Source organism: Rhea americana, unplaced genomic scaffold (genome assembly GCF_003343005.1).
Source record: "Rhea americana isolate MKP2758 unplaced genomic scaffold, rheAme1 scaffold_60, whole genome shotgun sequence".
NCBI lineage: Eukaryota > Metazoa > Chordata > Aves > Rheiformes > Rheidae > Rhea > Rhea americana.
In genome coordinates this window covers 4446811-4461137 of record NW_028186757.1, presented here as the reverse complement: position 1 = coordinate 4461137, position 14327 = coordinate 4446811, and the positions used below count along the sequence as shown (strand labels likewise).

Below are 14327 nucleotides of genomic sequence, written 5' to 3'. Positions count from 1 at the left end.
AACATCAGCCCGGAACAGCAGAGAAACCAAGAACAACCAGCAAGAGTGAATTGGCCCTGGGATTAGAACATAGCTGTATCTTTGGTGCTTCCATATAGGAGGAATCGGGAACCAGAGCAAACATCTCGGAGCAATGACACAAGTTAGTTGTATACAAAAGGAAATCAGCTTCGCAAAATAATGCGGTGATTGTCCACCAGGATATATGGCTTCCTCTTTCTATGGAGGACGCTTGTAATATCAAAGAGAATTCTGTGCTTCTGGGAGTAATGGAATATTGACCTCGATTTCCTTCTGATACTGCACCTATGTTTCAATTTTCAGCAGTTGTAAATATTGTTAAGGGTTTAAAATGTGGAAGTACTTCCTGGGATAATTTCTTATGAATTTGAAGTACTTATTTAGCTTTGAATGATTCCTTTACTCCAGGAGAAGAATGAGAACAAAAATGAAATATTGTATAGTAACGTGTTCCTTGTTATACTGAGAAAGTTAGATAAAAGATTTACATTTTGTATTATAAAAATAGCCTGAAAAATAATTACATGTTTCAGAAGTGGAAATGTACTATCTGAGCAAGCATCGCATCATGATTAGTAGAGACTGTATAGAGTATTTCAAGTGCTCTAAGTGAGCARTGAAGCTTGAAATATAATTTGTATTGGAATTTATATCTTTTCATGACAGCRTCCACTAAGTCAAATGCTAGCTGTAATGAAGATTAGATAGTTTATTTTGAAAGTACTTAAGTAATTAAATTAGCAGGCCTTTGCAGACTGCTGCTTCGCTAAGAAGGCTTACTGAAGCTTCAGGAGTTTGAAAAGGGCTAGATAACATTCTTCCCTAATTGTGCTTTTTTCTGAGCCCAGTGTATTGGGAACTGAACAAAATGCTTTCTAGAGTAATTTAGAGCTCTCCACCATGTGCTCTTGGGAAGAAGTTGATCCTGTCATAGAGCTGGCACCCTACTCTGCAGGCTGCTGGAAAAGCAGTAGARTAGTTGTTCTCTACCTGGAAAAAGTGGCAGAAGTGGTAGCTCAGGTGCGTTGGAGGGGCTGGTAAAGCAGCACGCGTCTGTAAATGCGGCGAACTGAAGCCGCTGCAGTACGGAGAGCCGAGGAGTAGAGGAGGGGCAGAACCCAGGCCCTGAGTACCGCAGCCACCCGGCTGTCCCTCGGCAGCGTCTCTCTGCCTTCTCCCCTCTTACTTGAAAGAGGCCCCCGGACTTTGTGAAGGGGTCTCCTATAAGCAGTGGCCTTAGCAGAAAACAGGATGCTGTGCCTCTAAACTTCAGGTGGGCAGACTCCGAACAATGTCTCTAAATTTTTTTGAATCAGGGTAACTACTCTTCCAAAGGATTCATAATTGCAGGTATGTGTCGYCTTAGGCATCCTTCAGCAAAACTGCCGCAGAGTTATTTGCACATTTCTTGTTCTTTGATGCTTAGTTTACATCTAGTAATTGCTTTAAAATTAGAAGGCATTTAAACGTATCCAATTCTGGCTTTGTATAAGCAGGACTTAGCTATCTGAATCTGAAATTTGAGCACAAATTAATGCTGGTCATACCTACACAGCTTATCTGGTATATTGCTGTAATAAATTATTTTTTAGTGCAAAGAGAAACTATCCTTTTAAATTGTGGCTGGAGGTCATTTGTCTCATATGATTAGCATTTTCATCATATTACTAGGGTGTGTGGGTTGGAATTACCTTGTTGCTTTGTATCAGAGCAAATGTTAATTACCTTACTGTATAAATGTTTCTTGCCGAGTTATCGGCGCTTAATATACTGTTGTAAATTGCATGTCCCAAGAACTAATCATGTATTTATCACTTGATATCCACATTCAAATGTAAATGACTATTTATAAATGCATAATCCCAATGATTTTCAAACATTAAGAACTTATCTTAAAATGAGCATGTTCCTTCTGTTTTTCCTTAGTCACCTGTGGTTCTTTGGAAGATGATGTTTCTGGAGCTGGTGTCACGTGCCCCCTGGGCTACTTTCCGTGTGGCAACATTACAAAGTGTTTGCCTCAGCTACTTCACTGTAACGGTGAGGATGACTGTGGGAATCAGGCTGATGAAGACAACTGTGGTATGTGGTTAAGATCTTTGTTCTGTAGCTGCAGTCTGACAGTCACTTAAACTCATACACTGTTGACACTGACACAGTCAAGGAGTATCAGCAATAGAAAAGTTAAATGTATTGCASAGGACATAGTAGCCATTTGGTTTCACTATTAAAACCACCCAACAAGCCATTTAGTAGAGGAAAAAAAAAAGCACTGTGTTTTTGTTTGCATATTATATCAGTTTATCCAGTATTATCCCTACTCTTTGTGCATGTCATTTTGATGTGTATGTATGTTCATGATCTAGCAAAGATTCCTGCTGAGGAAAGGTAGATGTGTGCAGTAACAGAATTGGCATTATTTTTAATGCACCTTTCCAAGCTGGCTAGGAAATGTAATTTTAGATCAAGAAGAATTTTCAGGGTTTTCCAGAAATCTTTTATGTCCTAACTCAGGAGAAGAAACAAAACCTTGACTTGTGTATGGGGGTGTGTGTGTGCAGGCGTGTGCACCTGTGTGTTTTACAGKATCCACTGTGGCCGTGCTTTAGATTTGGAAAATGTCAGAATATAAGGATACACGAGGAGCCTGGCCGCTGGTGCCTGTTACTGACATGATCCTGGCCACGCTGGGCAGTGGACTTGGTTTGCAGACCTAATCCCTGCGGCAAGCTGGGTTGGGCCAGGGCAGGGCTTCTGCACTGGCATTTGCCCTTCCGTGTGGTTGATTTGTAAGCCTGGTGCTGGCACAGCTTTAGTCTGTGCTGAACACCATTCTCTTATGCAATGCCCAGGCCCAGCTTGGAGGGTCGGGGTGGTTTGGGAAGAGCCTCCATAAATTTTGTGACAAGACAGCTTCACCATTTGTTTGTGAACTGTGTGCCGCAGGGAGAGCGTATCGGCCCTAGCACATATTACTTACTGGCATWGTCAACTTAATAACAGTCTGGAAATTTGCAGAGCTGCTCTCCAGAGCTTCTGATCTATGGCAGATGGGGAAACCAGAGTTCCTATTTTTTTAGCAGCTTGCCTGTTGCAGTGAAGGGCAGCCAGATATACAGCATCCTGCCTCGCACCCTGCCTCCCCAGAGCTGAGCAGGTAAACCATGTGCCTGGCTCCAGCCAGCCATGGTATCATCTGAAGTGTGGGTGTGGAGAGGGGGGAGGCAGGTAAAAGGAAAAAAAATCGAAAAATATTCTCTGTAAGAAATAATTTGAGTTGAAAATATTATATTTTTCACAAGTCATCTTAGCATAATCAGTACAGTGTTGAAAACAGCGACTCTTTCATTGGGGCAGCCTCCCTCCGTACCTGTGCCCACAAAAAAAGACCGAGTTAGTTAAAACAGTTTTTGTCAGCCTAGCTCTGCTGTTCTCAAGAGACCCCATTCATGAAGCAAACATAACTTGCCGAGTGTCTGCCTAGTTCAACAGGTCAAAAATTTCAAACATTTCTGGGGAGCCGTAAGTGACAGATATGCTGGCTAAGACTGTTTGGAAAGCAATCCTGAAGGTCGCTGTCAGCCAATGGTTTATGATTCACTGGAACCATGTCATTTTTTTCACTCCCTTACTCTCATCTCACAGAACGTAAATATGTGCGCTGGTCTTCAGTCCCTCTGGGTTGGTCAGATGGCAGGAGTTTCTCCTATATTCTTTTTGATTTTGACCAAACATTGTTTTCCATTAATGCTAGGAGATGATTTCTGAAATGGATCAAATGTGCCTGGTTTTTGTTGCACACGAACATTGTAAAATGCATAAATTCAACTGAACCTATTCCACAAACGCACATATCCCATCCTCAAAAAGTTAAAGTGGTCTTGTATTGTGGCCAAGCATAAAATGTCCAAGAATAGATACTATCACCTGCTGAATTTCTCCCGTTTAGATAGAAATCTTTCTAGAAAATATGCTTTGGACAAAAGGAATTTTTTTAACTGAGTTATGGCTGGCTGAATTTCTAAAATTGGTTTTGTATAGGATTGCACACTGGAAGCGTGATGGATGCTTTCACTTCYGGAAGGCATGGTGAGGGAAGCTGGTCTTCATCTTGGCAGGACACTAGATGGAAGTGAAGTCCTTTTTCATCTTTCTCAAATTGTGATGTCCAAACATGGACACTGTTCAGCTGATTTTGCTGTAGTGCTGTTGGATTAGGGTTTTGTCATGTGTCTTTTTTCCAAGCCCTGATGATTCACCCAACTGCGAAGTTTGTTGTCTTCATAGGTGTGTCACATCAGTTCCTATTCTGAATTCTCTGGCTCTCAGATGTCTCTGCAGAGCTGTATCCACATCGTTTGTTCTCATTGTGTATCTGTGCWGCTGATTGCTGTGCCTACATGCAGTATCTTCTCTTCATGCCTACGAGACTCAAATTCTAGGGTATTACTCCATATGAAAAGCTTTTTCTGGTTTTATGTCACTTGCTGATGCCATAAACATACTTTCCTTTCCATTGCCAATAATGGAAAACCTTGAATAAAACTGTCTCTTCTTCTGTTATCCTTCTGTAACTATCTCGTCCTACAGTGGCAGAAATTCTTGAAGATGGTGCCCTGTTATGTTGAAGTCTGAGCACAAGTCAACTCATCAACAGGTTTTTACATGTTCCATTTCTGTACCAACAAGTACCGAGAAGTCCATTTTGCAGGGACTTACTAAAAGGTACGCTTTGATAAGTGAGGATTAGGATAGACACAGATTTCATAACAGGATATATGAGAATTCAGGTGCCCCATATTCTAATTTAGAAATGAATAAATTGTATAATGCATTAAGGTCCTATTCAGCAGTGATGTGTTCTTGAACACTTACATTGCAGTTAAATTTTATCATTTGGATAAAGGAAGAATCACAGCATTGCTTAAGGATAGTGTATTCTGTTAACGTTTTTTTATATATATCATTATGATACTTTTACATTCTGGTAAATGTGTAAATCTTTGTGGGTTAGCTGCTTTTTTTTATCCATACATCTTGCTTAAAATGTCAGGAAAGGAAGCCTCACTGATTAGCTCCCAAGACAAATACTGTCCAGCTATTTTTTCTGCTGCAGTTTCCCAGGACCACTTTAGTATTCTTGCCCTGTGCCAGGAGTTGCATCTGATTCTTTATGTACATTTTTTAATTTACAATTAGTTTCCAGCTGAAGTCAGTGCCCCTGGTTACAGGAAAACAGTTTGCAAAGAAATTAATCCAGTTTAGTAATTGTTTTATACAGCACCAGTGAAAATGTTAGTCTTATGCACAAGGTACTTGAATTTTTTACAATTAGGTAGCTCAATTTTTAAATTCTTGTACACTTCCATCTGTCATAAAATTGAATAAGAGCCTTGAGATGGGTATTGTACAACATTCAACCCAGCATGTATGGGAAGAGAAAAATCAGTAATTACCCTCAATTCAGAAATTATTTACGTATTGCGAGTATAGCTAGTTAAAGCAACTGCTTCAGTAATGATTTCTTCCGTAACGATAAAGAATTTTCTTAAACCTACAGAAAAATATTGTTGTGAAGACTGGTACCTTTCTTAGACTAGTGCTGTAACATAAGGAAACACAAAGCAAAAATCTATCATCAACGGTAGGGGAGGTTTTTTGTGATAGAAAGGACAACACTGCTGAAGGAAATGATGCTGGAAAAAAACCCACTATTGAAAATCGTACAGCAGATTTTCTGAACATCAGAAAACTCGAAGTCCAACTGTTTAACAGAAATCACTAAGTGTGCTGCATATTAATGGCAACTTCAGTTACTGAAATAGTACTTTCAATAATATCAGGGAAAGAAGCAAACAGAGAAGCAGTTAGCACAAAAATCACACACACATCTTCCAGAAGAGAGGTATTTTGTAGAAGTCTTAAAATGCCTTTGAAACATAAAGAAAAAAGCATAGTTGCTTCTCCTATGGCTGGTAATCACGTTGCAATGCAAAAGCAAGCTAAGTATTCTTGTCTTATGAATCAATTACTTTTCTTGGAATCTAAAACATCCACATACAGTATGCCTGATTAGCCCCATGTTTAAAATTTGGCTGCCCACTACTTTACTGGATTATTGTCCATTTATTTTTGTTTGATACGTGATGATGTATAAGTCAATAGAATTGTTTACCAGCATATGTCTAGAAACAGATCAGGCAAAGCCTTACTGTAGGCTATGGAAAGCAAAACTGCTGTCCTTTTTGCATCACTGCAAAAGAGACCAAATACAAGTCTCTAGAACTACTGAAACTAGTCAGTCAGTTCTCTTTAAAAAGAGATAGGAGGGGGCTGGCAGCTGCACTCCCATTAACATGTAACTGGCAACTTTCCCGAGCTGTTTGGAGTTTATGTCTTACTCCTCTGCCTCTCGGCAAAAGCTTCTTCTGGACTTGGGCATCATTAGACTTCACCCCACCTCCTGAGATAGATACAGTGGATAGGTACCACAAATATTTTATCTATAAGGACACAAAGTTATCCTATACCCTTTACCTGAAAAGGTAGAGAGACTTCAATGGATATTCCAAGTACCTTATAGCAGTTGTGCCCATTTTTTCTTTCATTTTGTAAAGTTTAGTTTCCTACTTTATTCTTATGATGATATTTATTGTAGTAATCTTTGAAAAGATTTGCAATAATAGTTGTTTCATTAACTGCATGCTCGGTAACAGCATAACATGATTATAAATACTTAAAACTAAACTGACTCTTCACTTGAAGATCTGCTTACAGATGTGCTCTAACTGCAGTTAATGTCCAACCCATGCACGTAAAGATGGTGTCTTCCTCAAATCTGCTTCATCGTTCCCTTCTGCTGTGTTCTGTATGTCCATRTAATGAATATAAACGTAAGGCACAGACAAGTGAAATGACCTGAAATTAGTGTTATAGGCAGAGCCAGGAATAGATTCTAGGTCTCAGACTCCCACGTTAGCACTTAGCCTCAGGGTGTGGGTATTCTGCTCATCGTTCAACTTCAGCATTTCTTCCACTTCACACCCCTTCTGCAATGGGGTGAATCATAGCCAATATGTTAGAGTAGAATGAAGCTACTCATCTTTGAAAATTTGCAGGCCTTTGTCACCCAGAAGCTTTTCCAAAACTAATAAAACAGCGTGCATGATATCCTGATGAGGAAGGTTTGAGGCAATATAGTAGACTGTAATAAGAAGAGGAAGCTAAAAATTTTTCATGCTCCCAGTGATGAGAGGTTCTTTCCAGACTATCACTAGATAACCTTAAATGTGCATAGAAAATATCATCTTACCTTTTGAACCTGAGAACATATTCTGCTAAATAGAAAGGAGCATCTCTGCAAATTTGTCATAATCTAAAATATTTTTAAAAATCTTTTTGAAGTTTCWTGATTTGTCATAAAAGCTTTTAACTTTGAGGAATTTCCCTTTCTCAGGTTGTATATGGTAATAAATTGCTGTCTGTTGTTCTGCCCAGTACTCATACTTTCTGAAGCACACTTCCTCATAAAAGTGTGATGTTAAACAATTTGACTTATATTATATGTTTCAGTTGGAGCTACTTTCCTATCTGTTATCAAACCCATTAGTATGTAAAAAAAGATAGTAATTCCAGCATCCTTCTGTGTCCAACCTTGATTAAAGCTCCAGTTGGCAAAGCAGAGCAAGTTTGATAGTTCTTTTTATCCTATTGAGAGTACATTTCGTTTCAAATGTAATAGCTTCAACATGATTTTCAAGAAGAGCTTTTCCTCCTTTTTTTTATAGCTGTAAGATTTGATTATGTAGCTGCTTGATGTTTACAGATGGAAGATAAGAACAATTTTTATTCATTGCTTTTTTTTTAACATACATTAGGGAAGATATGTATTAGGCATAATCATACACTCTTCCTACTTGATAGTACAGCAATGCTGATGTGGGTATTACTCTCAAGACAAGAAGAGCAAGGTGTGTTTCTCCCATAGAACTCAATGCTGCTGCAATGTCACTGTTAATGTTTCCTGAACAATCTCTATACAAACCCCTTTAAAGCCCAGTGGCACATCTGACTTCCCAAATACTTATTCATGGAAGGAAGCTTTTTGAAACCTCTAGCTCAACAGGGATACTTAATGATAAGCAAAACAAAATTAAAACTAACCGCACGAGAYAAATACAACAGGTGATTAATGCAAAACGCAAAAAACAGTAGTTGTAATGCAGCTTTTCAAAGAGGCCACAATTTGTCTCGTTACCTTTAAGTGCATGTTTATTTAGATGAAATCCATGTGACAAATTACAAAAACTTACAATAAGTCAAATCATAACATAAATGTACTCTCTAAATTTTAGTCAGAAGCCAAATAAGGCTGCCAATAATCATCTCCTGGATATTTTTTTTTTCAAAATGTCAACTCTGTGAATAGCTTCAGCTGTCAATTCTTTTCCTTACTGTGCTTGCCAATTAAATATATAAAAACTTGTATTTAAACACTTTATATTTTAAAAAAGTTCACTGAAATMCCATTTACTTAGAGGGATGAATGAACAAACTTCTGGCCTAGTTCTYATGCTGCATCTCAGAACTGGCTGTTGAAATCGGTTCTTAATTAATGATTCACTAGAGGAAATACTTGCATGCCAATAACACAAGCATAAATTATATTTAGAATAAAAATTATTTTAAAAATAAAAATTGTTAAAAATACCAAAATTCCAGTACTACTCATTTCTAAGCCAAAATCTCTGTGCGTTGTGCTTAAACACTTGCATCTGTGTACACTAGATCCTTGCTTCATGAATGAGGCATTAATAAAAGAGCAACTCCTGGTACTTATTTGACTGTCGCTTTACTTGCTAGCAATAATRAAAGGGGAATGGAAAGAACACCATGCTAGAGTGTTTTATTCCATCTTTTTCACGAGCATGGTCTTTAATTGTGTAGTGTTCAGTGGAACGAAGTAGCCTGAGCTATTTTGAGAACACTGGTTAGCTCAGTGTTTAGAAATTTGGCTTCTGGACAATTTTTCTGCAAAACTGTTTTTTGGCGGGTAGGCAACGACTGTAGYGCGCGTGCATTTGTCTTTAAATCACTGTGTCATAGCCACATTTTTCCAGTCCACTGAAGCAAGAACAGGAATGCAGRTTTAATTTAAGATGTTTCTGACTCTCTGGAGGAGTTCTTCGCTGGCTAAACGCACTTAGGGCTGTGTTGCTCCCAGACCTAATAGCTCGCAGACCAAGAGGCAACGTTCAGCTCCCCAGGGTTCACCTGCAGAAGTTCGTTTGGCTCTGTAGAGTTCACGGGATAGATGTGCAAGGGAAATCATGGGCGCGGATTTCCCGAAGGGCTGTGGCAGCTAGCTGCTGTTTGCTACTAGTCCTGCACCTATTCACCCCTAAAATCACAGGCCTCAGCTGTTACYGTGGGTAGCGTAGTCAGTAGGCTGTAACGTACTATCCCTTTCTAAAAGGGCCTATGAATTTCAGCAAGTGGAAAGTAAGAGAATATATAGATAACATAATGTTTAATGTTTTGTTTGTATGGAGCTCTATAAATTTGGAGAATTATTTCTGTAGATTCTGTAACTCATCTTCAGATTTGTATAGCAGAAATCTAAATTTCTACAGGATGTTTCAAAGCATCTGTGCAAAAGATATATGCTTTAATGTTACTAGATTGCTCATAAGGGATGTGGAATTTCATGGGGGTATGATTTTTGCCTTGGCACCTGCAGAAGTCTGATAATTCCGTATTTTAAATTAAAACTAATACTGAGTAATGTTACAGTTAGTTGCATCCTTTCCTGGCATGGCATTTTTTGTATCATACTTGAAATTAAAATGTGAGCTTTAGGATTTTTTTGGGACACAATTCAGTTTTGAAAACTCTAGATTGTAATTATGTTTTTTGAAGCAAAAAGGAAACACTTTGCAGTCAGCAGCATGCTCATAATGTAGCAAATGTTTGGCAAAAAATCAAATTTTCAAGATTCCTATATAATTTTTTTTTATACATAGTTATCTATGGCCAACTTTTGTTCTCTCTGTCATTGCCATTGAAATAATTGCAGATTTAGACTGGTGTGCAAATACAATAGCATTGCTGGAGTTCTGGAGGTTCCTAATCAATTACTTTGTTGAAATCTTTAAATATTGATGATAATTAAGAGGAACTGTGCCTATGGGCATATCATGCCTGATACGTTCCTGATATATTTCACTAGATTTTGTCTCTTCTAGTCTCCACAGCAGTGACTTAATGCCAGAGGAACATTCAAGCAACACAAGGTTTTATAAAAGTATTCATGCTACTAGCTTATATTAATTTATTGTCACATGTATTTCAAAAATTGTAAACAAATCAAGAAGTAAAAATAGAATAGAAAATAGGATTGATGTATATAGATCAAAAGTATTGTTACTTCATTCAGTGTTTATTCACAGAAATAAAATTGAGAAGATATTTTTTTGTTTGGAAATTCAAGACTTTATTTTTTCTTTAACTTGCACTGAATGAATTAAGTTGCATTAAGATCAAGAATAAACTGGCGCAGACACCTCCTCTGGCTCATCAAGAACAGAGTAGACCTTAATTCACGTGTGTTTTCCTGGGATTGCGTTGTATCATATAAGTACCTGAGCTAGGTTTAAACTAATCAGAAGATATAAGAAGTATTCCATATGCAAAAACATACAATATGGGGCAGGCTAAATTGCCTTTGCCTACTCGATACTGGTCGATATCCATTTTTTAGGTTCTTCATTTTCTCCGTTTGCTATGTAGAAGAACCTGGGTGTCCAAAYTGGGGCTGTGAAATTCACTCCAGAGTAAGATGCTCTAGGCGTTTTGTATGGTTTTGGACTTACCGTAAGTTGTTACAATTTGTCAGTATGCCCCAACATTGGAAAAGTGCAGTTCTGTTTCTTCATTTGTGAACATCTGAAAAGCAATTGCTCCCATATTTCTGCCTGGAGAAAACAGGTTTTTCTCATTGTACTAAAAGATACATTTGTAAAAAAGAAAACTTGAAGTCATTTCTTAATGGCAAGATAAAGTATATTTGAACAAGTGCTAAAAAGAAATATGTCCACAGGTTAATACCACTAACAGTAAAGGCAAAACCAATGTTGTCACAGTGTCTCTTTAGAAAGCYAGGCAGCATCCCTTAGGCATTTAACTGGACTTATTTCTCTGCATACTGACCCACGAAGATGTGGCTGAGAGAAGGACAAACTCTTATAGGTAATGCTCTTTTCATAAGCTGTATGCTAAATACCAGTTGTATCTTTAATTTAGCAAAACAGATATTTTCTTGGATTTGTCATTAAATGGATTAATCAAATCTGTAGTTTGTTAGGATTAACATTCTCCTTTGCATTCTCATTTGCATCAGAAATGATAATTGACCTTTTAGCAAAGAACAGTGTATTAAAGTGTAGTCTAAGTCCACTTTACAATTCCTCGTTACATTTGTGCTATAGAGTGGAAGATTTGCTGATGTCTTGTTTTCTCAGATCTCATTTTTACAGAAGTGCAGCCAACATAATCTGTTTTTGAACTGGCTCAGGAAAAACTCATTTCCCATCTGAGCTGTGCTCACGCAAATGATCAATTTGGGATCACAAGACCAGTACTATTACTAGCCATTTCTTAAAGTGTTTGAATCTCATCTCAACAGTGATAAACAGGTCACAGAACTACCATATAAACTTTAAATGATCACAAAGTGATTTAAAGTTCTGGCATTCTGAGGCTGACTGAATGATTTTACTAAATATAGTTGTTCGCACAATTTATATATGTGGAATTTGACAAATCAGTTCAGATAGAATGAAGACTGTCCCATGCTTTGGCACAAAACTTGGCCCAAACTAAACATTTCTGAAGGTCAGAAAACTCTGAATAACTTGTTTTGTTGTATTCAGACATGCCTTTGTATTTCTGGTGGAAGGCAGGAAAAACAGTGCCATGAGAAAAGCCTATTATTTAAAATGAATTGACCAGAAACTCCAGGCAACTGGAATGGTTCCAGTACAAGATAATCCAGCTTCTCTCTTCTCTGTGCTTTTTTCCCTTCTCTTTTACGGCCACCCAGCGGCCTCTTGACTTCCTTGAAAGCGCTGGTGAACTTCCACTTCATAGTGAACCACTGCTTCGTTCCCATTAGCGTAGAGGCACTGCTCTTTCTTTTCTTTCCAGATGTGAACTGCAGTCATGGTCACCTTTTATAAATGCTTTATCACATGGGAAGGCATTTTAAGAATACTAGAAGGGGGAACCAGACTCATTTATCTGCTTTTTTGAGTCTGAAGGAGAGAAATTCAGGRAAAAAAAAGGCACTTTATCTGCCCTTTGGTTTAGAACAGGTTTATGGCTTTTTATGGCTTTTAACTATATATTCAGAATCTGCAGGTAAGTGGTTAATTGTCCAAACCTTTGCATGATTCTAATTCTGCATTAGTAAGTCCAAAAATATTTTAAGACCGTCTTCCTGACTGCAAGATATTTATTCGGTATAATTATACTCTAAGAATAAACTCTAATGCATCTTTAAAAACATCTGTTTAAAAATCCTTAATGAAGGATTCCTTCCTTCTTAAATCTTGTCTTCTCTGCATATAAAGAAGACCCATTAGATCCATCAGGTCCCATTTGCTGAGTCTAGTCATGCAGATGAAGTTCAAAGACTGCTCTGCAGTTGGAAAAAAATACTCTGAAATAGTGATAAAAGAARTCTCATTACAGACCTAACTGCAGGGCAGTAGGCTCATAAGCTACTTGGCAAAGGATCTGTTTTCATCACTTCATCAATTATAGATGTATCTTTGTAGTTCTGTAAAATAGTCCAGAAACTGAACTTCTGCTGAGCATTTAAAACATGGAATGCAGTGTAGCCACAAGTTGTCAAACTCCTTTCACTTCATCCAAAAGGCATCAGGCTTATTCTGAAAATCTGCTTGAGGATCTAATCTGGCAAAATTGCTAATGGATTCAGGCCACCAGGTGCTCTCAGAGAAGTTAGTAAAATGTGTGTACGGGCCCCTTCTCTTACTCTGAGTGGGCAGCTGACTTGCTTTCAGGGCATAATTTTGTTCACATTAATTTTCAAGTAACAAAGAAACTTTTCAAGTCTTTCTTTGGAGCATTCCTGAAGACAGAGATTTGGGTTTGCTTTGAATCTTCTTTTCCATTTATTCATAATAAATGAATAACTAGATAAAGTTAGTCTGCCTAGAGGTACTTAATCTTTCATAGTATCTATTGATCAGCATGTATAGTGCATCTTTTCCACTTACACATCGAAGAGGCAGGCAGTTCTTTGAACAACGCCACCTGCTCACACTGCATAGGTAAGCTTGAGGAGATGCTTTCAGGGCAGAGTGGTTTCCCTGCCTAGCTTAGAAAACAACTGAATTGTAACATTCTGTGAAGAATTAGATGTCATTTCAGAAGGGGAAAAGTTACAATGAAGTAAATTTTATTTCTCCTACCAATTTTCAGCCTAATAGAAGTAATGTGTACTTGAATATAAAGATTTATGGAAAAATGTCCACAAGAATGGTATTTAAATATAACTAAAGTATTACCATCCAAAAGAGAGGGCAGGGGGGAAAAGACCATTGCTAGCACATCATAAAAGAGTAAATAAGACTATAACCATTAGCTAGCAGAACCCATCCTTAAAGTTCTTAACATAGATGTTTGGCAGTAGGTATTGTTAGAAAGTAAGTTGAAATAATCACTGATGTTTTGGACCACCACCTAGAGAGCACCATCCTTAGGAGCATTTCTACCAGCTGGTGCAAATTCRTTCGAACGAGATGTTTTAGACAAAAAAAAGGAGTGGGTGTTGCCAAAGCTGAAGAGGAGTCACACTCAAATTAGTAAAATGAAAGTTGTCGCGTTTGAAGAGAATTTAATTTTCTTTTTTAGTGGTGTGTATTCCTATCTTATTTCAGATGTGGTTGTCTGATCAGTTATTTAAAGATGTCATATGTACAGTACTCTTCTAAGAAATAGATCTGTAGTGATTTCCAGCACCACCATATTTAGAAGTCCCCATTTGTGGGAAGGAAATGAAAGATGTCTTCTTTCTTTTCATTGTATAGCTATGGTTTACTATGCATAGTGACCAAACAAGTAATATGCAATAATGCTTTATTTAAGAAAATGCCTGTTGACCTCAAGTTAAACTTGATGATTTGAGTGAGTTACCTGTCACACATTCTCTTGAAAAAAGTGCTGTTTGTTTGACCTTCATCTGGATTTTGAGCAAAGACATTATTGTATATTATGAAATA

General features: G+C 37.8%; 1 protein-coding gene across 1 annotated transcript in view; it reads left to right on the top strand.

Annotated features, from left to right (window-relative positions):
- The first annotated feature begins 921 nt into the window (after positions 1-921).
- RXFP1 (relaxin family peptide receptor 1) overlaps positions 922-14327 on the top strand; it is a 34716-nt gene continuing 21310 nt past the window's right edge. Inside the window, exons 1-3 of the mRNA XM_085319885.1 lie at positions 922-1041; positions 1338-1371; positions 1948-2103. Of these exons, the coding sequence (XP_085176011.1) occupies positions 922-1041; positions 1338-1371; positions 1948-2103 (310 nt within the window). The remainder of the gene's footprint in view (positions 1042-1337; positions 1372-1947; positions 2104-14327) is intronic.